This window comes from Papaver somniferum, chromosome 3, assembly GCF_003573695.1.
Source record: "Papaver somniferum cultivar HN1 chromosome 3, ASM357369v1, whole genome shotgun sequence".
NCBI lineage: Eukaryota > Viridiplantae > Streptophyta > Magnoliopsida > Ranunculales > Papaveraceae > Papaver > Papaver somniferum.
Genome location: NC_039360.1, coordinates 111,155,821 through 111,178,446, shown reverse-complemented (window position 1 = coordinate 111,178,446; position 22,626 = coordinate 111,155,821). Strand labels below are relative to the sequence as shown.

The 22,626-nt window shown below is 36.7% G+C and overlaps 1 protein-coding gene across 1 annotated transcript; it reads right to left on the bottom strand.

Annotated features, from left to right (window-relative positions):
• Positions 1-18,519: 18,519 nt before the first annotated feature.
• LOC113357069 (J domain-containing protein required for chloroplast accumulation response 1-like) lies at positions 18,520-22,409 on the bottom strand. Its single transcript, XM_026600334.1, has 9 exons — positions 21,653-22,409; positions 20,633-21,249; positions 20,119-20,531; positions 19,925-20,033; positions 19,704-19,783; positions 19,533-19,598; positions 19,335-19,412; positions 18,974-19,150; positions 18,520-18,816 (listed from the first exon to the last, which is right to left on the bottom strand). Exons 1-9 carry the CDS (start codon positions 22,153-22,155, stop codon positions 18,778-18,780), a joined length of 2,082 nt encoding a protein of 693 aa, XP_026456119.1. The 5' UTR covers positions 22,156-22,409; the 3' UTR covers positions 18,520-18,777.
• Between the last annotated feature and the right edge of the window lie 217 nt (positions 22,410-22,626).

Here is a 22,626-nt window from a genome sequence, read left to right as displayed (position 1 = left end):
ATGTTATTATGATGAGGATAGTGTTGATGGAGAATCATACTTATGTAGGAATAGTGATCAGGAAATGGTTACTCCAATTGAGCTTTACAATGATAATATTATTTCTAGTTCAAATCCAAATAATTTTAATAATTATTCACCTATTCAAAAGGACGAGGATTTGACTAGAGATACCCTCGTTTTAGACGATGTATTTCCTGTTTACAAAGCCGATAATGATTTAGAGGAACGAGTTTATTCTGAGAATAATGTTTTAGAGTCTAGCGATTTAGAAACAATAGTCTTAGACGAAGAAGATGAACTCGTAGAGATGAGTGAGGATGAACCTGACTTAGAAGAATCAATTGACCATTTCCAGGAATCTGATGACCTAGAAATTAGGGAAATTGTGACTAGTCTTCTAGAGACACAAAACTCTAAGTTTGGGGGTGATTATCATTCCCCTTATTTAACTCTTAGAAAGTCCCTCTAGGACTTGACATTTATGCCTCACATATTACAAGATTACTTCATACTGTTTTCCCGAACCTAATGATGTCCAGGAAGAAGTTCAGTCGTTAGAAACCCATCCTCTGGTTGATGTGGTTTCCCAGGCTATGATCCCCAGATTGACTTTGTTTTCCCACCAAATAGTTTTCTTCCAACTGTAGGAACGTTTATATTCCAAATGTGTCGAATATTAAGTTGTGAGACTAAACCTAAATGTTTTAGGAAATTAGAATCGACACATTTGCTTAAGAATGACCACTAATCTCATTGTGGTCAATTATGTAAGTTAAATCTTATTGACTTAGAGGATCCTCAGTTATTTAGGTTATTATTGTGCGCTTCTAAGATCATATTTGAGTTTTTCCAGACTCTGGGACCTAATGATTCGGATCCCACCTATGAAGAAACGCAACCAATGAAAATTTTCTATTTAGACCCTTTCGTAGAACCTGAACCTGAACCACAATTAGATATAAATTTCTTAATCAAGAAACTAAGTAAGGGCATGCTAGTCTTGTGCACTTTCTTGGTTCATTGAAGTTTCCTTTGGTCAGCTCTATTTAGTTTTGAAGACCCACAGTTATTTCGACTGTTACTTTATGGTTCGAGTTGACTAATCCTTTCCTAAGTCTGGCTGAAGACTTTAAACTTAGCACTTCTTGGGAGGTATCCCATGCTCATGCAACACGGTAATATCTTTCCTTAACTCTTTCGCTTCAAATGGTAACAGTTTCTCCTTGTTCATGCTTTTAGTTTCATCTTTAGAACATTGAGGACAATGTTAGATTTAAGTTTGGGGGTATGGGAGAAACTTTTTAGTTGCAATTAGTAAACTCCAGAGCCTAGAAATTTATGTCTATTAAGGTTTGCACTAACCAATCTAAGTGGATGGGAACATCTTGGTTATAGGAGTTGAGGAACCAATCTGATTAGATGGAAACATCGAAAGAGTCTATTCATAAAAGCACAGAGCTCAGGTGTTAGAAATAACATGATAGTTGCACCATATCTTGTTGAGTCCTTTTCATTTCTTTTTTTTATTTTTTCATTTTAAACTATGTTTCTCTAAGTGATTAGGTGGGGCACACGATCAAGTTTTTACCACTTCTAGGATGAATTAGAGTGACTGAGTTACTAAAAAAAAAAAAAAAAGAAACGACCGGACCAGTTAGACCAATCAGAATAAGTATTAACACTTGGATAGCAATATGCGTGTGTTCTCCCTGTTTCCGTCGCCTAAGCAAGCGTGGAATGCAGGACCCGTGGGAACTATCGTGTAATCTGCTGACAAGAAGCATGCGCTTGGATCAAAAAGATCTATTCATGCCGTTAAGTTAAAAAAAAAAAAATTGTTATTGTTATGTGTAGTCAACTGCTGGTTCCCTTGTATTTGCCAGTTTGTTGATCTAGATTTAAGTTGTTAACCACTGGTTCCCTTGTATATGCCAGTTGTGTTGATATTAGTCAGACCGGTATCTCAGTCCATTAGGATAGGTTCATTCTGGCAGTGGCCTTCAGACAGATATGTGAAACATCGATCATTTGGTTAACATCAAAACCATCTACATTTTTCTATATCCATCTCCTTTTTCTATCCATATGATTAGTTTGACTCTGAATATGATGTCCATAGTGCAACTATCTTAGTAGAGCTCTGTCACTTTATATGAATTTCAGTATGCTTGAGTGCAAACTCGTGTACAACAATTGAAATTTCGCATCAGGGTACTTCCTCCTATAGTCAATAAGTATGCCAACCAAGGAGATTCTTTAGTGCCTTCCAAGGTTCTGCATAGATAAGCTAGGGTCTGGAGTAATGGTTTTGTGGGCACACCTCTGGTAAACCCTCCCGAGATTAACTCGGTTTTATTTATTTTTTATTAGTTTTGCTCGAGGACTAGCAAATAATAAGTTTGGGGGTATTTGATAGAAACATTTTTGTGTCTAATTTGTCCTCAATGTCCGTATTGTTGGAACTCTATTTTTGTACTAATATAGTGTTTTTATGTATTTTTAGGAAATAAACATTTTTGGAAAATTCGGCTCGAAAAGTTGATTTTGGCACCCGGAGGACAAGTGTTATTCGGACTCTCGCTTTTGGATAAGGGGTAACCTAATTACTAAGGGGCACCCCCAGGTCACCCCCAAGGCAGCTGCTATTCGTACCCCTACTCTAGATAGGGGGATACCAGTTTCTTCCCCATTTGAAACGATTTTGGCGGGAAATTTCTAAACAGTTCTGGCAGAATTTCGATCGTCAAAATGAAGGGGTTATGGGTCGATTCAATGGCTGAAATTTGGTATAGAGATGTGATATAGGTTAAGGAACATAGTATGGGTGACTTGATCGATCAAATTTGGCTGGAACTTTCGGTATGATTCACACACCCAAAACAGAGCACGTGTACTGTAACACGAGCAAAATTGAAGTTCTTGTGTGCATGGGGGAGTTCTGCTGGCGTTGGAAGAGTGTTGAGGCGTGAATAAGTCGAATGGGAACGTGCAGGAAGCAAGTTGACGTGAGAAAATTCTTTAAATGGAAATTATTCTCTATTTTTGGCAGCGAGGAATATCGAATTAAAGAGAGTATATACGCAATCAATGGTCGGATTTTTGGCCTCAATTCACTATAAATACACGTACAATTGAAGTGTCGAGAGTTTGGGGTCGAGAGGAGGTCCAGAGAAGCAGAAATCAAGAGTTGATAAAACTCTGTTGTTGCTGCTGTTGATGATGAAGAACACCAAGAACACGAAGAACGGACTCACGAGGACAGTCGTTTATCAACAGTGTCTAAGACGCACAGCCGTGGGTCGCACTGTGGTCTAAACAGCAGCAACACTTGTCTTTTATCGTTCATTATGTGACGCTTTTTGTGCGTCGCATATTACAGTTTTACACCATTTTCTCCTTTTCTCTCCATTGTAAACACCATTTGAGCTATAAAAATATATTTTGAGCATGTTTTCATCATGATGAGTTAAACCCCAACACTGGGACGGCGGAGGAGGTCGAATTTCATCCATGTGGTAATTTCATTAATTCTTTTATTTAATTTTTGCACTAATTTTAATTGAATTAAGATTTTAAATTAATTACTTGTGATTTCATTTGATGGAGTATGCTTAGTCCTAGGGATTTTTGATATGCCATGCTTAAGAAATACAAGTAATATTTTATAAAATCTATCTTGGCAATAAACTAGAGTTAATATTTGTTTTGTTTTGGAACTATAATTGCTAGAATTAATTTCTGAACCATTTGAAAATGAAAAAAAACGGCCGAATCTTTAGTCCCAGTACTCTTGCCCATATTGTTAATATTTTTTGTATATGTTTATTTTCTATTAAGTCTAAAAAATTATCCTTCACAAGTCCGAGAGTTTGAACCTCATTACTACAACCCACGAAAAATCATTAATCAGTGGTGTATAACCATATAAAGCTTGAAAGGGAGTCATCTTAATGCTGGTGTAGTAATTTGTATTATACCACCACTCTGCTAGAGGAAGCCAATTTGTCCAATTTCTAGGTTTGTGCCTTGTCATGCACCTTAAGTATCCTTCTAATCAGGCATTGACTCTTTTTACCCGGCCATCAGTTTGAGGATGGTAGGCAGTGCTGAGTTGTATCTTGGTCGATTTGAATAGTTCTTTCAAGAATGAGACAGTGAAGACTTTGTCCCTATCAGAGATAATGGAAGAGGGTAGCCATGCAGCTTGAAAATGGAATTGAGGAATTCTTGAGCTACAATAATGGAAGTGAATGGGTGGCTGAGAGGTATGGAGTGGTTTTATTTTTTGAGACTCCCTAGTATTACTACAAAGATGACATCTTTCTTATTGGACTTGGGCAAGACTTCAATAAAGTATAGATATATGTGTGTGGGATGTCGTAGGCTCAAAAAATTATTAAATATATTTCCCACTAATTAACTGGTAATATAGCGGTAGTAAGAGATCTTTCCCATGGAGAGCTGTGCAATTGATATGTTATTTGATCAGCAAGATAAAGTAAATAACAAAGGGGGGATTTGGTTTTAAGATTAATAAAAAGATAATAATAAAAGAAAGATGATCAAGGAATCCTTCGTCATTAACAAGCGATAACTGGATTAATATACTTATGTATTGTTCATAAGAACCATTCATCACCAACCGTGGAATAACAGATAGCTCAATGTTATCCCAAAACTCCTTTTACCACGGATACAGAAGCTCTCCAATGTCAGATTCTATTCAACTGAACTACCAAGTAGTAGCTCACTCAAGGTGTAATCTAATCGAACGCTTTAAGCTTTGTGAATTAGGTTGATCTCAGTAGTTAAACTCTTATCTCAAGGTTTACTTGCTGGTGTTATGTTCACACACGATTGCTACACAGAATCTCTCTGTAAGGTCTCGCGATTTCTACTTGTGTAGAGAGTTAATCGGCGATTACTTATCTCATAACTTCCACTAGCAATAGAACAATCAATATATTGATCTAGTAGGCCTCCCAAATCAATATATGAATCACTCATAAACCCTAGATTTGGTAAAGACAAACGATGATAATAAAAACTCTCAATAGATTTGTATTATTAATAAAGCTTCATGCTTAGAACATTGGATTCATCCTTAATCAACAAAGGATTTAGCTACTCATATTACAAAGAAGATGATAATGGTGGTTTCCCCCTAAAGGGGTAAACCCTAGGTTTTTGATCTAAAACTTGTGATATGAGATTCGATGATATTTTTACATAACCTAATATCTTTTTATAGGTTTACATTGCTTGGTCTCCAAGTATTTAGTTAGGTTTAGGAACCCGACCCGAAAATATGACCTAACGACTTCAAATGTGCCCTTAGGCCTTCCAAGGTGTGAATACACGTTTCCCATTTGATAAGTTCGCGTACCCAGTCCGCAAACTTCAAATTCCAGCAGATATTTTCGGAAATAAGTCTGTGAACTCGGTTCGCAAACCCAGTTCGCGGACTTCACTGTCTTAGGTATTCAATGAAAAATGTTTTGGCCACAACTTCTTCATCCAAACTCGGAATGTCCTCATTCTTTTTGCATTCTTTTTATCTTTCAATTATATTCAAGATGATGATGAGAAATACTTAATTTGAATGAGTTAAGATCGGTATTTGGCCTGTGTCTTGATTATGAGCGTTTTGCTCCTTTTCGTCGCACTTCTTCCACTTCTCTTGGACTTGGGCGCTTGGATACTTGGGATAATTCTCTTCTTAGCTCTTTTCAGCACTTTTTAGCTCATTTTTGGATGATTCACCTAGTAGATACAAATAAGATAAAGCAATGGTAATAATACGAATACATGCAAGAATAGTAGCTAAAACAAGTATGGAATGGACACTAAAATCATACGAATTATGCACTTATCAAATTCCCCCACACTTAGCTTTTGCTAGTCCTCGATCAAACTAAATAAAACTAATCCTAAATACAACAACTCCATGTCGTGAGGATACGGTTACTCTTAGCATGAATAACAGGCCATTAAACCCCTAGGTATCCCTAGTGGACGAGTTATAGTCTCGTGAGGGTTTAAAAGAGGTATACCCACAAAACCTACTCCAATCTTTCGCCTTGGAAGAACCACTAAGGATAGACACAAAGCAAAAAGCCAAATAATTAGCTTGTATATGTTCTTTAGCTACAAACATCCCACAAACATTCCAATCATCACACACAAGCAATTACTTACATACGACATTCAACCTGATTGCAAAACTCTACTAAGATAATCATTGTACTTGTTGCAACATTTTTCACAACACTCGCACACTGAAATCACATTGATAGATAAGAAAATGGAAATAGAAAAGTGAAGTGTGCAAATGCTGACTTGAGTGAAAGATGTACCCACAATACTTGTATGAATGTCGTCAAAGGATATATATTTATAGCGCACTAGTTGAGAGAAGCACCCATTTAACTCGACCACATGATTAGATACTCTAAGCGCATGTTCCTTTTCAACAAGTACATGATAGTTGCCTTGGATCCTGCACTCCACGCTTGCTTAGGCGACGGAGACAGGGACAATGTTTCACACATACTGCTATCAAAGTGTCAAGAACCTCATCAATAGTCTTTTTGACTTGCTATATAATGATGATATGGTTTTTGTTTTCATCGACTATGATTAGTCCAAAATTCCGGACCTATCATTTATTAGTAATGTCCATAAAAGAAGAGGAGCCTTATTTATATATAATTTTTTTTTCTTTTTCGGCTCACTCTTTACTCTTTACGAGTGTAAGACAATTTTCTTATGGGGCTTTTATATAAACTCAACCAATGATTACCTTGCTATAACATCCACGACAGTATCTGGATCCCACTAAATCACTTTAGAGAAACATAAAACTGCAAAAATAAAAAGAAAGTGATCCAGTAATGATTAATTGCGAGGATGACTCTTTCAAACGACTATAATAGCTTAGTTTCGCATTCAATTATGAACGTATATATTTAAGGATTGAAATACATGGAACTTAATCTATAGCTTGAAGAATTGTTTCAACCTTAAAAGGTGTAGTGTGTCATCCAAAATAGCTCATAAGTAACTCCAAAATATGAAGTCTCAAAAGGGATAGAGATACAAAACCGGTGGGTTGCCTCCCACGCAGCGCTTGGTTTAACGTCGTCAGCCCGACGTTATTGTTATCGTCCGTATACCAACAATCTGAAAATTTGGTAATCCTTCCAGACAACAATCTGCAATTCAAATAATAGCTTCACAAAAACATTAGCATAAAATATAAATATTGAAGCTATCACTTTATTGAAGTTTCCCCCACACTTAGTCCTTTCTACACTCGAAAGTGGATAAAGAACATAACATTCGGGAACTTCAATAGGTTCCTCAGCTTGGTGAACCTGCACAATACTCGAATCAAACACATCAAGTGGTGGATACTTAGAAGCAAAATAATCTGTTAAAACTTTAGAAGCACACAACTCCAATCCTAAGTGAGGTATTTTCTTAAAAGTTGGATTAACAACTCTTTGAGAAGATACTTCGATTAGAGGAAAAGGATCAGTAGATATAGAATTATGCAAAGGATTAGACAAACCTTGTTTCGGATCCTCATTAGTTATCTCCAGTGAATTATTTACCTCAAGTATATTGTGGTCCTCTATTGAACTATTATTAACTAGCTCAATTGGGTCTTCCATGACTTTAATCAATTTGGTTTCATTCTCAATCTTTATCTCTTGAACAACCTCGGCATCGGAATTTGAATCCTTTCCTAAAACGTCCAGTTCATTGATGCAGCTCCTAATTTCTTCGTTTGAGTACGTTACATCATTTATAACAATAAATATGTCATACCCAATCTCCTCCTTTTGAATAGGCGACTGATCGTTATTATGATCAGGAGTTGGAATAATCGTATCATTGTTGCTAGAACTTTCCAAAGGTTGCTCATCTTCATCGGAATCTTCGTCAACCTCATAATCTTCACTATCCCAACGACGCTGGAATTCCATTTTTATGGCCCTTTCAATTTCTTGAAGAGTCTCCTCTGATGCTCCATCTTCTTCCAGTTGATTGTATCTCTTATAAAGTTTTCTGATGTTTACACGTTTTCTATCATTACTCACAATAGAATACCTAGACCGCAAATCTTCCCTTTGAATAGGTGAAATATGAGCAATATGGGTGGGTTTGGCTACACTATCATAAGTTTTGAGTTCAAAACTCTCTGTCATCTGCACATTACTAGAAAACGATTGATCAGAGACATAACTATCCTTCGATCCTTGTGATTGTTCACTAACATGCCCGTCATAAGGTTGTTGACATGTATGAGAATATCCATAAGGTTCAGCGGGATATTGATCATAGCCAAAAGATTGGTTTGGATTATACCCATAGGATGGTTGGTAGTTGTTATGAGATTGAAATCCATTTTGATTACCACTGTCATATATCTGATCTTGTGCTCCGTACATGTTATTTCCGTAAGGAAACATGACGATTCACAAGAAAGAGAAAATCAAAACAAAAATAAAATCTAAAAACAAAAACAAGCTAAACAAATAACAAATCAATTAGCAACTGCTCCCCGGCAGCGGCGCCAAAATTTGTATGGGCTGTCGTATGCCAACAAATTATTAAATATATTTCCCACTAATTAACTGGTAATATAGCGGTAGTAAGAGATTGTTCCCACAGAGAGCTGTGTAATTGATATGTTATTTGATCAACAAGATAAAGTAAATAACAAAGGGGGGATTTGGTTTTAAGATTAATAAAAAGATAATAATAAAAGAAAGATGATCAAGGAATCCTTCGTCGTTACCAAGCGATAACTGGATTAATATACTTATCTATTGTTCATAAGAACCATTTATCACCAACCGTGGAATAACATCTAGCTCAGTGTTATCCCCAAAACTCCTTTTACCACGGATATGGAATCTCTCCAATATCAGATTCTATTCAACTAAACCACCAAGTAGTAGCTCACTCAAGGTGTAATCCAATCGAACGCTTTAAGCTTTGTGAATTAGGTTGATCTCAGTAGTTAAACTCTTAGCTCAAGGTTTACTTGCTGGTGTTATCTTTACACACGATTGCTACACAGAATCCCTCTGTAAGGTCTCGCGATTTCTACTTGTGTAGAGAGTTAATCGACGATTACTTATCTCATAACTTCCACTAGCAATGGAACAATTAATATATTGATCTAGTAGGCCTCCCAAATCAATATAAGAATCACTCATAAACCCTAGATATGATAAAGACAAACGATGATGATAAAAACTCACAATAGATTTGTATTATTAATAAAGCTTCATGCTTAGAACATTGAATTCATCCTTAATCAACAAAGGATTTAGCTACTCATATTACAAAGAAGATGATAATGGTGGTTTCCCCCTAAAGGAGTAAACCCTAGGTTTTTGATGTAAAACTTGTGATATGAGATTCGATGATATTTTTACATTACCTAATATATTTTTATAGGTTTACATTGCTTGGTCTCCAAGTATTTAGTTAGGTTTAGGAACCCGACCCGAAAATATACCTAACGACTTCAAACGTGCCCTTAGGTCTTTCAAGGTGTGAATACACGTTTCCCATTTGATAAGTTCGCGTACCCAGTACGCAAACTTCAAATTCCAGCAGATATTTTCGGAAATAAGTCTGTGAACTCGGTTCGCAAACCCAGTTCGCGGACTTTACTGTCTTCGGTATTCAATGAAAACTGTTTTGGCCACAACTTCTTCATCCAAACTCGGAATGTCCTCATTATTTTTGAATTCTTTTTATTTTTCAATTATCTTCAAGATGATGATGATAAATACTTAATTTGAATGAGTTAAGATCGGTCTTTGGCCTGTTTCTTGATTATGAGCGTTTTGCTCCTTTTCGTCGCACTTCTTCCACTTCTCTTGGACTTGGGCGCTTGGATACTTGGGATATTTCTCTTCTTAGATCTTTTTAGAAATTTGTAGCTCCTTTTTGGATGATTCACCTAATAGAGACAAATAAGAGAAAGCAATGGTAATAATACGAATACATGCAAGAATAATAACTAAAACAAGTATGGAATGGACAATAAAATCATATGAATTATGCACTTATCAATATGCTGCCATGCTTGAGTAGGGATGGAAAGTGGCTGAAGAAGGCCTGCTGGGTGTGTGTGTTCCACTATATTTCTATGACATATATCACATTGTGTTACAAAGACCAATATTTTTTTAAGCCATTTCCAATATAAATATTGCTTGGCCCTGAGATAACTTTCTTGAATGACGGAGTGGCCACCAACTGCAGAAGAGTGCACTGCACACATGATATTGTTTCTTAAGTTATGAGAAGTACCTTCATAAATCCTGCCTTTATATCTTAGGATACCGTTCGTGTAAGAGTAATGAGGTACTACATTAGCATTGACCAGTAGTTGGGGAATGATTTGAGATGCCCAAGAATTTTGATCATAGCTTTTTAATAACATCTTGAATCCAAGTTGGGGTAGAGACAAGTATAAAAACATAACTTCAGTTAGAAATATCACCTTGTAGCCTGGATAGAGCATCATCATCTTTATTCACTATGCCTTTCTTGTAAGTAATATTATGATCAAAACTCAATAACTTCATTAACCATGTTTGCTGTAATAATGTAGTAATTTTCTGGTCGATAAAGTATTTAATGCTTTGTTGATCAGTGTTAATGATAAAATGAAGTCCAGTTAAGTAGTTCTTCCATTTGGTAACAACCATGACCACAACAAGGAGTTCTTTCTCATAAGTAGATAAGCCAAGAGCTTTAGGGCCCAAAGTCTTACTGAAATAGGCAATCACTCTACCTTCGTTCATAAGTACAACCCCTACACCTCTATAACATGCATCAGTTTCAACAACATATGTGTTAGAAAAATCTACTAAAACAAAAACAGGTGTTGAGGACATAGCTTGTTTCAAATGCAGAAATGTTTCCATTGCTACAAGTGACCAACTAAATGAATTTTTCTTTAAAAGGTCAGTCATGGTCTATTGATATTACCATACCTTTTTACAGATTTTTTGTAGTAGCCTGTTAGGCCAAAAAAACCTCTCAACTGTTTCAAATTAGTTTGAGTGGGCCAAATTTTCATACAAGCAATTTTCTCAGGTCAGTTGCTACCCCTTTAGCTGTGATAATATGTCTCGAGTATCCTAAAGATGATTGAGAAAAGCAACACTTAGAGTACTTAGCCTGGTGTGCTCTTAGTATATTGAGGACTATTGTGAGGTGTGTTACATGGTCTTCTAGAATAATACTATAGATAAGGATGTCATCAAACAAAACTAACGCAAATTTTCTAAGATAAGGACCAAAAATAGAGCTCAAAAGAGCTTGGAAGGTAGCATGTGCATTTGTTAGGCCAAAAGGCATAACTTTGAACTCATAGTTGCCATGGTGTGTCCTAAAGGCAGTTTTAGGAATATCTGGTTCATATAACCTGATTTGAAAATATCCAGACCTTAAGTCTATCTTAGCAATAAAACCATGCAATTCATCTATTAACTCATCAATGATAGGGATATGAAACTTAATTTTTACTGTGAGCTCATTGAGTTTCCTGTAATACACACAAAATCTCCATGTGTTATATTTTTTCTGCACCAAAAGGTTTGGAGATGCAAGTGGCCTATGAATGTCTTGAATTAAGCCAGCATGCAGCATTTCCTTGACTAATGTCTCCCCCCACTGACTTATGAATGAAGGGAAATTTGTAAGGTCTGAGTGATACAGGTTAAGCATCTGGTTTAAGTGTAATTTTCTGATCCAAAACTCTAGGTGGTGGGAGTTGAATGGGTTCTGCAAAGACATCCTCAAATTGGTGAAGTACTTCTTGAATGGGTTGGGGAATGTCTGCGGGTATGTGTGTGTGGTAGAGATTGCAAGAATTGACCCACCAATGCAGGGATGTTCTTCTTGAGAAAATTTTTGACAGCATCACCACTCATCATCATGATGGATGGTTTAGAAGATAACCCTTGAAGTGTAATATTGTTTCCATTGTAATTGAAGGAGATACATAAATTTTTTTAATTGACAAGGTTAAACATTACATCTCCTAAATTTTTGAGCTAGTTAGCACCTAGAACCATATCACAACCCCCCAATGGAAGTAGTCTTAGATCTCCTTCAAAGTGATGATTTTGTATTTGCTATTTAAGATTTTTACATACTCCAGTACTAGTGGTTTTAGCACCATTGGCAAGTGTTACAAACATGTGAGCAGTGGGTTGTATCTCACAGCCTAAGAAACTATGTGTGCTGCCAGTATCCACTAGTATAATAATTGCTTGTTTCTTGATATTTCCAGTTGTACGAATGGTGTCAGCACTAACCACCCCAGCCATGGCATGTAGAGAAATCTCAGTGTCTGAGTCCACCAGTGTGTTAGGTGCAGGCTCAGTGGTGTATTGATGCTTATTTGTGTATGCTTCTTCTTCAGTAACAACCATAAAAAACTGTAGAGATTTGCATCTTTGACCTGGTTGGTATATTTTATCACAATTGTAACAAAGTCCCTTGCTACTCCTGTAATTTTTTTGTTCCTGAGCTAAAAGTCTAATAGGGTAATTTATGAAGTCTTAGTTGTGGTGGTTGGTTCAGGAATATAAGCAATTTTAGTGATTGAGATGGGTGCAGGTGTAATAGTTGTGGTTTTTGGTGTAATTGAGTTGAATTTGGTAAAGTAAGTGGAAGTTGTTGGTTGTTTATAAGTGAATGGTTACATTGTTTGTTGTTGAAATGTAAAGGCACTCTCTTGTAACCTGGCTAAGAAAAATGCTTGAGATAATGTTGCAGGTTTATGCATTTCCACTTAATTGTGGATTACATCCTTTAGACCACTAAAAAAGCTTAGCACAAAGTATTCCTCTGTGAGATGAGGGTTTTTGATCAACATTAGTGCTTTGAGTTGCTCAAATTTCTCATGATATTCTTCTACATCATTGATTTGAGATAATTTATTAGAACAACCCACATAGTTATCATTCGCCAGATCCTCAAATCTACCACAAATGGAATTACAAAAAACAAGCCAAAGAATGAAATCTTTACCAATATGGAAGTCTAGGTACCAAGAATATGCTTTTACTTCTAAATACAATGAACCAAACTCTGTTTTCTTCCTCATCAACTTTGTGGATCTGAAAGCATATCTCAGCTTTCCGGATCTAGCTTCTAGGGTGTTCACCGTTAAATCTTGGAAAATATAACTAAGGGGTTTTTAAGTAGTTGTTTGATGGACCACCAGTCTGAAATGTGGAATGTGTGTGAGATTGTTGCCTGAAAGTGGTGTATTAGGTGGAACGGAAGGAGATCTGGATAATATTTCAATAAGGGTATCAAACTTGGTACGATTCTATTGAGGTATGGATACTAAAGTCACCACCATTTCCTCTGTTTTGTAGCAGCAACGGTACGATCTGAAGAGTCACGAGCTATGGTTTCAGATAGAGTTCTGATTAAGTGACTCAGTTCTTTGGTAGTATCATCAAGTAACTGGTTGAGAACTTCTGGATGATACTACTGTTACGAGAAAAGATGGATGGAATACTATTGAAGATAAGATAGGGTTAGAGGAACTGCACACTCACGCAACAACCTATTTTCTTAAACAAACATTCAATAGTTTAATCATTACAAGAGAGGCTTGATAAATAGGTAAGAGAATGAATCTTAAACCCTGATTGCCTAGCTAATCCTAGCCTTACACGCCGAAGACTACTATACTGGCCAAGAGATTAACCTAAACAGAGAAAAATAATTACTGCTTACTATTAAGACGATCTCATAGATTGATAACGACTAACTCTCCATAGTAACACAGGAGAACCTGGTTTCTACATTGCTTACGATTTTAGATTCAAAATTAATTTGATTAGAAAGGTTGAATTTCATTACAGGACAGACTGAGTATAAGTACTCGACTTATCTCAACTAGCACCGCCACTCTCACGTGTAAGATACACGATTACATAACACTCTCAGCTTTCACCACACATAGCAACATTACATGTTATTACCCTCCCTGAATCACAGGTGGTCTGGAAACAGACGACTTGAGATTGTAAACACTCATCTCTCACCACACATAGCAACATTACATGTCAAACAAACTAAGATGACTACATGGTGCAGAATAACAAGGGAGTAGCATAGAAGCAGCAAGTGTATGAGGTGAAAGCAAGAGGTGGACTAGTCACAGCAGGTTACCATTTGATGTTGCGGAGCATAGGCAAGAAGTAGGAGCTTCAGATAAGTACCAAAATAACATACTGAAATGTACAGTTGTCTCACAACTAAAGTTGTTGCAGGAATATGAATAGCAGGATCAGCAATTGTTGATGCAGGGAAAAGAGGTACCAAAACTGAAGTATGAGAAACAGTTGTAGTAGGACAGACATAGGAGAACATTAGGATGTAGAGGTGAACAATGGCAATGGCAACCAATCAGTAAAGGAGCTGCAACATTCTCACATGTAGCATAAGAACCGAAAAACAGCACACACCCACGTCCGCGTAACAAAAGAAATAAAATCTGAATAATAGAAATGAGATGTTCACCGGCCCAAGAAGAATTACACCTGACCTATCTTCAATCATGATCAAATAAATGTAACAGCAGCACCAACAATAAAAAATTCTTGCACACACTCACAAAACATGCGATGAAGCGGATTACCTTCAATAAAGCTCACACAAAGAATACCAACAGAATAACCTGCCAACTAACCCAACATGTAAAAGCACCAACTCCAAGTACCATTGGCAGCTGCAATGACTATGCAACATTGAAAAATCAAGTTCGGTAACCACCTTGGATTATTTATTACACTTATTTTATGGACTCAAGCTTGTGAACATGGCTCAAGCAACATATCCCAGAAAGAATTGCAAACCAGCACCAACATAAGAAGCATTGAAAGAAGTAAATACAACAACAGGTTTTGATGCATAAGTAATAGATCAGTCACTAATTCAATCTTCTCACTTATTCCAATGATGTAGTCACAACATGTTCAGCTGGACATTGTATTATTCATTCTCACAAAATAACAAACAAGAAATTAAAAATAACTAAACCAGGCTACGTCAGAATTGAATGTAGACTCATCAAGGAGAACATCAATCTGTACTTAATATATCTCACCAATTTCAATTCTGAAACAACATCCTCAGTTCCATCATTACACACACAAACCAACTCACTCACATACTACTACTGTGAGGATTGTACCAAAGTAACATTGAGAGGAGAAGCTAACCGAAGAAAAATTAAGCACACAGTGGTGCAAAAAACAATCAACACACACACGTACCCCAACATTCTACTGAATTTAAGAAGAATTCTTCTCCACTATCCAATGGAACAAAATTAAGCTTCTCCCTAACTAACTGTTGTAGCAGAAATAGGCATGCTCAGACCGAATAGATCTAGGAATCAGTACTAGTAGGATTTGATAAAAGAACTAGGTCAAAATTATACCAAGTTATGATGAAAACAGAATTTACAGACGAAATTGAATGTTGTTGAAATAGTGATGTAGAAATTGAACACATGAGATCAAATATAAAGTAATCTAAAGGTTAAGATGGAGATTACCAGTAGAGACTCAGATGATAGTTGATGAGGTAAGAGATTTCAATCCAAACACCGACAGGAAATTGAAATAACCAAGAGCTCAAACCCTAAAACTGAATTTTAGATTCAAAATACATGTTTAATCCTAATTGGCGAGGTTGCAGTAAGCATCAGGATCAAATCCGAATTCGCACTAAGAAATCACCAGTAACAACTCTCCATACATACTCCTTGAATCTTGAAATCAAACTTCACAAACCCTAACTGAAGACGATGAAGAATAGTAGCATCGTAAGAAATTGGTAAAGAATTTAAGATTTAGCAGCGGAAAGGATCGATACCCTTGAGAATTGAAATTCTCAGGACTGATACCATGTTGGATTCATAAGAATCTACATTTCTACTGAAACAATTTGATCAATAAATTGATATAAAAGAAATAGGCATGCTCGGATACCATAGTAACACAGGATAACCTGGTTTCTACATTGCTTATGATTTTAGATTCAAAATGAATTTGATTAGAAAGGTTGAATTTCATTACAGGACAGACTGAGTATAAGTACTCGACTTCTCTCAACTAGCACCGCCACTCTCACATGTAAGATACACGATTACATAACACTCTCAGCTCTCACCACACATAGCAACATTACATGGTGTTACTCCAAACTATTGAGTCTTCATGCATGACACTAAGCTAAACTCATAAATTGGTAACTAGGCCTGTCAATGGTAGAATATCCGTTGGATATTTAGAATTCTGATATCCGACAGGTTAAGCACTAATGGATATTCGATATCCGATAATATCCTATAGGATATCAAAATCAGATATCGATTCCGATAGGTTAAGCTATCGGATATCGGATATTTATCCGATAATATCCGATTCTGACAAGAAAAACAACTATTGTCTGTAAAACATATGCAGAGCAGCAAAGGTCATATTTAAGTTAATTTCTCATACATACCATCCAAATTGTCTTCAAAAAGTCTTAAAACATTACTCTTAAGTAGTTATGTCTCTAAGTAAGTCTCTTACACACACATACATGAAAAGAAACACAAGCAAATGCTATAGAAAGTAAGATAAGTATCTGTCACTCTCCTCTCCAGGCTCCAGCCTCTGACCCTCTTGACTTCATTCGTCGTTGATTTCCAAATTTTCCATATCTGCATTCAGACAAACACACATAGATTAGATCCAAATTGAAGTGCTAACAATAAATAGAGATTAGTAGTATTTCAGAAAAAAAACATCCAAGTAGATAGTTTGTTTTGTACTGCTCATTGCTCTCTAAATCAAAATATACTGGTCAAAACCAGCATCCGGGATGCTTTTCTCTTATGTAGTCATAACATATTTCAATAGGAACTAAGAAGAATAACAGATTACAGATGGATCTATGCACTGAGTTTAAGCAAAAAATAATAAAAAAAAATGTTACCTTCACAAATGAAATCTGGCAACCAATCGCTTAAGCACAACAATGCTTCAACAAGCTCTGGATCTAATGAAGCTCTGTGTGTTGTAAGCACTCTACCACCTGCACTGAACATTGATTCGGATGCCACACTGGCAAAGAAATTGTAAAAAAAAAATAGCTTCAGAACAGAAGAACCCTATGTAGTCCAAGCATAAATTAACGAGAATAGGTAGTTATAGTCATAGAGGCAGTTGAATTACCAAATACAAAACCCGTTGGTCGAAAAATCATTGAATACAAAACCATCTCAAAAATTGATCAATCCAATCAAACCCTAAAACTAATAACTATCAATATTTAAGTTAAACTCATCTCAAATCTTTCTCTAATTTCATCCATACATGTAAGTCATATCAAACTTTAATTTTTGATTGCAAGACAGAAACCCTATTTTTATGTGAATCGATGAATCGAACACAAAAATCGAACATAGAAAATAGAAGAGAATCAGTACCTAATTGAACGGGTGAGTGATTGATAAACAACTGAGTGATTGATTGATCTAGAGAGGCAGAGACAGAGTGGAGACTCGAGAGCGAGGAGAGGCGACTGAGAAACTAAGAAGAGAAGAAAAAAAGAAAAGAAGAAATGACTTCTCGAGTCCTCGACTACTACTAGTGTCTAGTGGAGTGAAATAACTAGGGTAGGGAAAATTACAAGTACGTCCTTACTCCTTAGCATATCGGATATCTAAACAAACGGATATAGGCTAATCCGATTCCAATATGGTAAGAAAGAAATATCTGATGATATATTATATCCGATATGCGATAAAACGGATAAAATCCTATAGGATCTCGAATAATCGGAAACGGATTCCGGACAGATATTGACAGGCCTATTGATAACGACCAACTCTCCAAACTATTGAGTCTTCATGCATGACACTAAGCTAAACGATCATCGATTCAAACCACGTGAAAACAAACCAAAAGTCTTACTTTTCCCTATTGATTCAAGCAGTGAGTTTACAATGATGAAGCTTATTCTCTTTTTAGTTTATTATCTTTCGATAGAAAAAGAAATTTTTAGGGTCGAAGCTTCGAGCTTTATATAAGAATGGTGAACTGGGAAAGCAGAGATGAGATGTGGGAGAAGATAACGGATGATTAGGTTATATCCTAAATTTTGTGCGACATGTCATCAAACAACCGTACGATTTTAAGATGCCAACGGTTATTAAGTTTTGTCAAAATGGCTTGTTAAAACTGTTTCCGTTTTACATTTGTGACTTGTGGGTGGACATAGAATAGAATAACATAATGTCAGAACCCAATGTGCAAGATCAAATCCTGCTCTTTACACTTTCGGTGTCCCGCAGCTTGTGATTATGACCAAACTAGTCAAAGTTGTGCTTGATTGTGTCCATACTAGTCGGAGAGGTGTGGGTCTTAGAGCTGTGCCATCATTAGGACAAATTTGCCATACGGAAATAAGTATGCTGTGCATGTGGACGAATTTATATTATCAAAAATAGAGTTGACGCTGCAACTTCCAATCAGCAGTCTGGATGCTAGTGTTATATACAATTTCTTTACACATTGAAATTGAAAACAATAATGAAACTCACCAACATTAGCTAAATGAGCATTTAACTTAATTTGATCATCTGTTCTTTGAATTTGGATTATATCTACTGACAAGAAAGGTTGGCATACATGAAGCAGGTCAGCAACTCTTCCATCACAACGCGCCAACTGAATTGTTTTGTGTCCAAGCCTCCTGGAGAAAAAGTAAGTTTTTCCTTTAGAGTCAACGTCAAACATTTGCTAAGTCTTTCATTTTAGTTTGACAAAATGTTAAATTTAATGTCGAAGTGCTGTGGAGCACAAACAGAGAAATATATAGACCACACAATGGAAATACAAATCATGTTCACCTGCAAAATGTCAAAGACCTTCTCGGCCGTGTACTTTTGATGTGGCAAAGCTCCTCTTTGCTGTAACTTATCAGGGTGCAAACATAATAAAGCTTTTTGATAGGCTTTCCTCACAGAGTTCTGTTCAATTATATCCATTAGTGGCACCGGTTTCCATCCACTTCTAGGCCAAAGAACCTGTGCATATCAAAAAGAGAAGGCATTTTTGATCAGCGAGCATATTGATTCCGTGAAAACAAACATCTTTCATCCATGAAAATATTGGTAGATGGTACAAGTGAGAAATAAAAAGCTAGCAAAATGCAGTTAAAAATTAAAATTGACGTTCAAATTGTAGGCAATTTTGATCCAGAAACATTACATATTGAAGAGTTGATAATAGGGACCGGATATTCCCTTGCTTCCCGCTTGACCACTTCCGTATCTTAGCATCTGAAGCCTGTGGTATAATGACACACAAATAATTGACCAAAATTAAATAAAAATGGGTCACGAACGAATCATCGAACAACAACTCAAAGCAACAGCAACTGCACAAACACAATCTAGTATTTATTACTTTAATTTCTTCATTAAGTTGATCAGCTTCTGATTGTTTATCGGGCTCAGGAGGCAGTACTTCGACCTGTTTATATAACCAAATGAGAAAAAGCCCTTCAAATGTTGCTGGCAAGTTTAGAGATTGATTGGCAAATATCAGATCCATGTTTGAACAAAAGATTCACTTTACCAGGCAGTTCCCTTGCAGATCTTCATAATGAGATTCTTCCATATTCGTAACTACAGCCTCTACAACTACAGGAATTGGTTCTGACAAAAAACAAAACAAACAACAACAGATAGACTGTATTAAGTAATATACACAAGAAGATAAAATGTGGGAAGACATAATCTGAGCTCAAAAAGTAGGATTGAAATTTAAGAGATCATAGGTAGAACAAAAAACCAAACCAGGACACGAGGTTGAAGTATCATTTCTTTCAGAGGAAGCGACATAAGTTTTATAGGAAGTTCTGTCTTCGGCGACATGAGGTTTATCCAGTTGTTCAACTACTTGATCCTTCAGAGAGTTTCCGAACAAAGTAAGTTTCGAGAGCTATAAAGAATGCCCGGCTACAAGAGATGAAGGTGTGTTAGTTACGTACCTTGGAAGATGTATCTACTGATACTTTGTTACTTTTTTGGCTGGGTACCTTCTCATTGTTACCAGCCTTCTTTTGAACAACATTTTCTTGATCATCTGTTTCACATGCACCCATGTCTTCTGCTCCCGTTCTCTGACTCTGAATTACCGTTTCAACACTAGGCACATGTGTTACAGGTACTTCCTGATTGAAAATCTTGACGAAATCTTTAACCTTTCCCTTGACTTTGTTCTTGACATTTTTGGTTTCTGATCTCGCAGGTGAATTCTGCAAGCTAGCTTCACTAAGATTAACATTCTTTTTTCCAGTTGATGTTTTTGCCTTTTTATTTTCATCAATATTTACAGCCGACATATCAACTCTCTTTGCGGAACCTTCATTCAGTCCACCCTTTTTAACCATCTTATCATTTTCTAGGCACAGAAAATCGAATGCAAATATGCAATGCTAAGAAGCTGTTTTAGCATAAGCAAATCAGATCAAAACAGGTTGACCAAGTTGTTACGGATATTACCTTGTTTGTTGGCTCCACCCGCAGGAGCATCAGATGCAGCAGATTCAGATTTAGCATATTTTCGTCCAACGTGTGGTAAAGAACTCGTAATGGGCTCTGGTTCAGGTTTTAGACGAGCTAGTTCCTCAACAACTTTAGTTTCTTTCATAATTGTATTTAAGCCGCTGCTTTGGTTTTTGGAGGAGATGCTAATTTCTCGCACACCGGACGTAGATAGTTCACTTCCAGTCCCCTCAGCTTTACCCTTTCCTTTTGAGACTATATTAATTCCTCCACGAAGATGCATCACTAACGGCACACCTTTAGTTGGCCATTTATATATAGAGAAGTGAAATTGGCCATTACTGTTGCTAGTAACTTGTGAATTTGTTTCAGACTTTACAGCTTTCGATAACCCCTCATCATAAAAATCTTGGGATGAAGACGCTCTAGTATAAGAATGTTGGACATCATTTCTCAACTCTTCTTGCCCTTGAGCCACGGGAGTTGAAGCTCTAGAGACACTAGGTGATGATGAAGAGCCAAATGCAGCTGAAGAACTTTCTTTGCTTTTAAATGGGCTGTGACCAGGACTACTGAATGCTTGATCCACCGCTTTCGTCAGTTTTGGCGGGAGACTGAAATGCTCAGAGCAATTCAAGTCAATGGCAGAATAAAAAGAAATCTAACTGGCAAGTTGCAGCACCTATCATATTGCCTAATGCCTAGGAAGGATGACTAAAGCACATTTTGGTCTCGGCAGTAGATGAATGTCCAGAAATATAAACCGGAAATCCAGGCTAGTGACTTAAAATGCTACAAATTTAGCAAAAACAAGATTTTAAACACTCGTGCACAACCTTATCCCACATTCACATAGTTCTGCAAATGAAATTGTGCTCATTCGATGAAAACAACCGGAAAACCATATTTAGCCACGAAATGTTTACATGCTATCATTAGACAGTCTATGGTGTATAATCAATGCAAATGCAATCAAATAAATAACTCTAGAAAAAAAAATATGAAGGTGCAAAAGACCTTAGTAGTACAGGAAGTGATGAACCACCAATTGAATCGGATTGAGATGGAGGAGTATGCATCGAACGAGCAGGGCTTAAAACCCGAGAAGCTGGATTGGAATGCAAATGATCCCAACTGAGTCTAGTTGGGGTCGAAGTAGTTAATCCATCGCCTTTAAAAATGTCGTCATAGAAATCTTTGCTTGGGTAATTCCTACGCGTTATAGTTTCCTCTCCAAAAACTGGTTTTTCGGAACTTAAACCAGACCAAGGATTGCGCGAAGGAATATTTTCATCGTCTTCGTCATCCCCACCAGATGAATTAGAATTAATAGTGTCACTAAGACTATTATTGCTATTACGCCACTCGTGCATCGAAGAACGTCTTGGAGGACCACCAAATACATCATTGAAGTCTACATCTGAATTTCTTGATTGCAATTTAGGGGAACTCAAAGATGATCTTCTTGGACTAGATGAAGATCCTAATAGTACATGTTCTCTCAGTGAAAATCTCTCCATAATTAATTACTTGGTTCTCTAATCTCTATTTCTTATTGGCGGGAAAGCATGAATTTGATTTGAATTCTGGTTTATCTAAATGAAATCAAACATGCATGAACGGGGTTCCAGAGAAATTGAAGATGAATGCTAACATCTTCTTTTCTGTGTGTGTGTGTGTGTGGAGAGAGACAAAGGGGTTGGTGGGCTAGAGGGTGTAAGGGTCGTTAAATTTGGAGCCACAAAACCAAGTTGTTTGAGATTTTTAGAGGGTTTTGCAATTTGGATAAGAAAGAAAGATAAAAAGGGGGAAAGTTCGGCCATTTTTGGTGACTCGAGTCCAGAGTAAATCAGAGTTTTTATGTGACCGTTATTAAGAAGAATTTTTGTGAAAGAGACTCTACTCTTCTGCCCTGCCTTAGGTTATGGACCTTTATGGTTGACATAGTGTGGGAATGTATCGGGTTACCCGCCCCTGCCTCCGTCTACCAA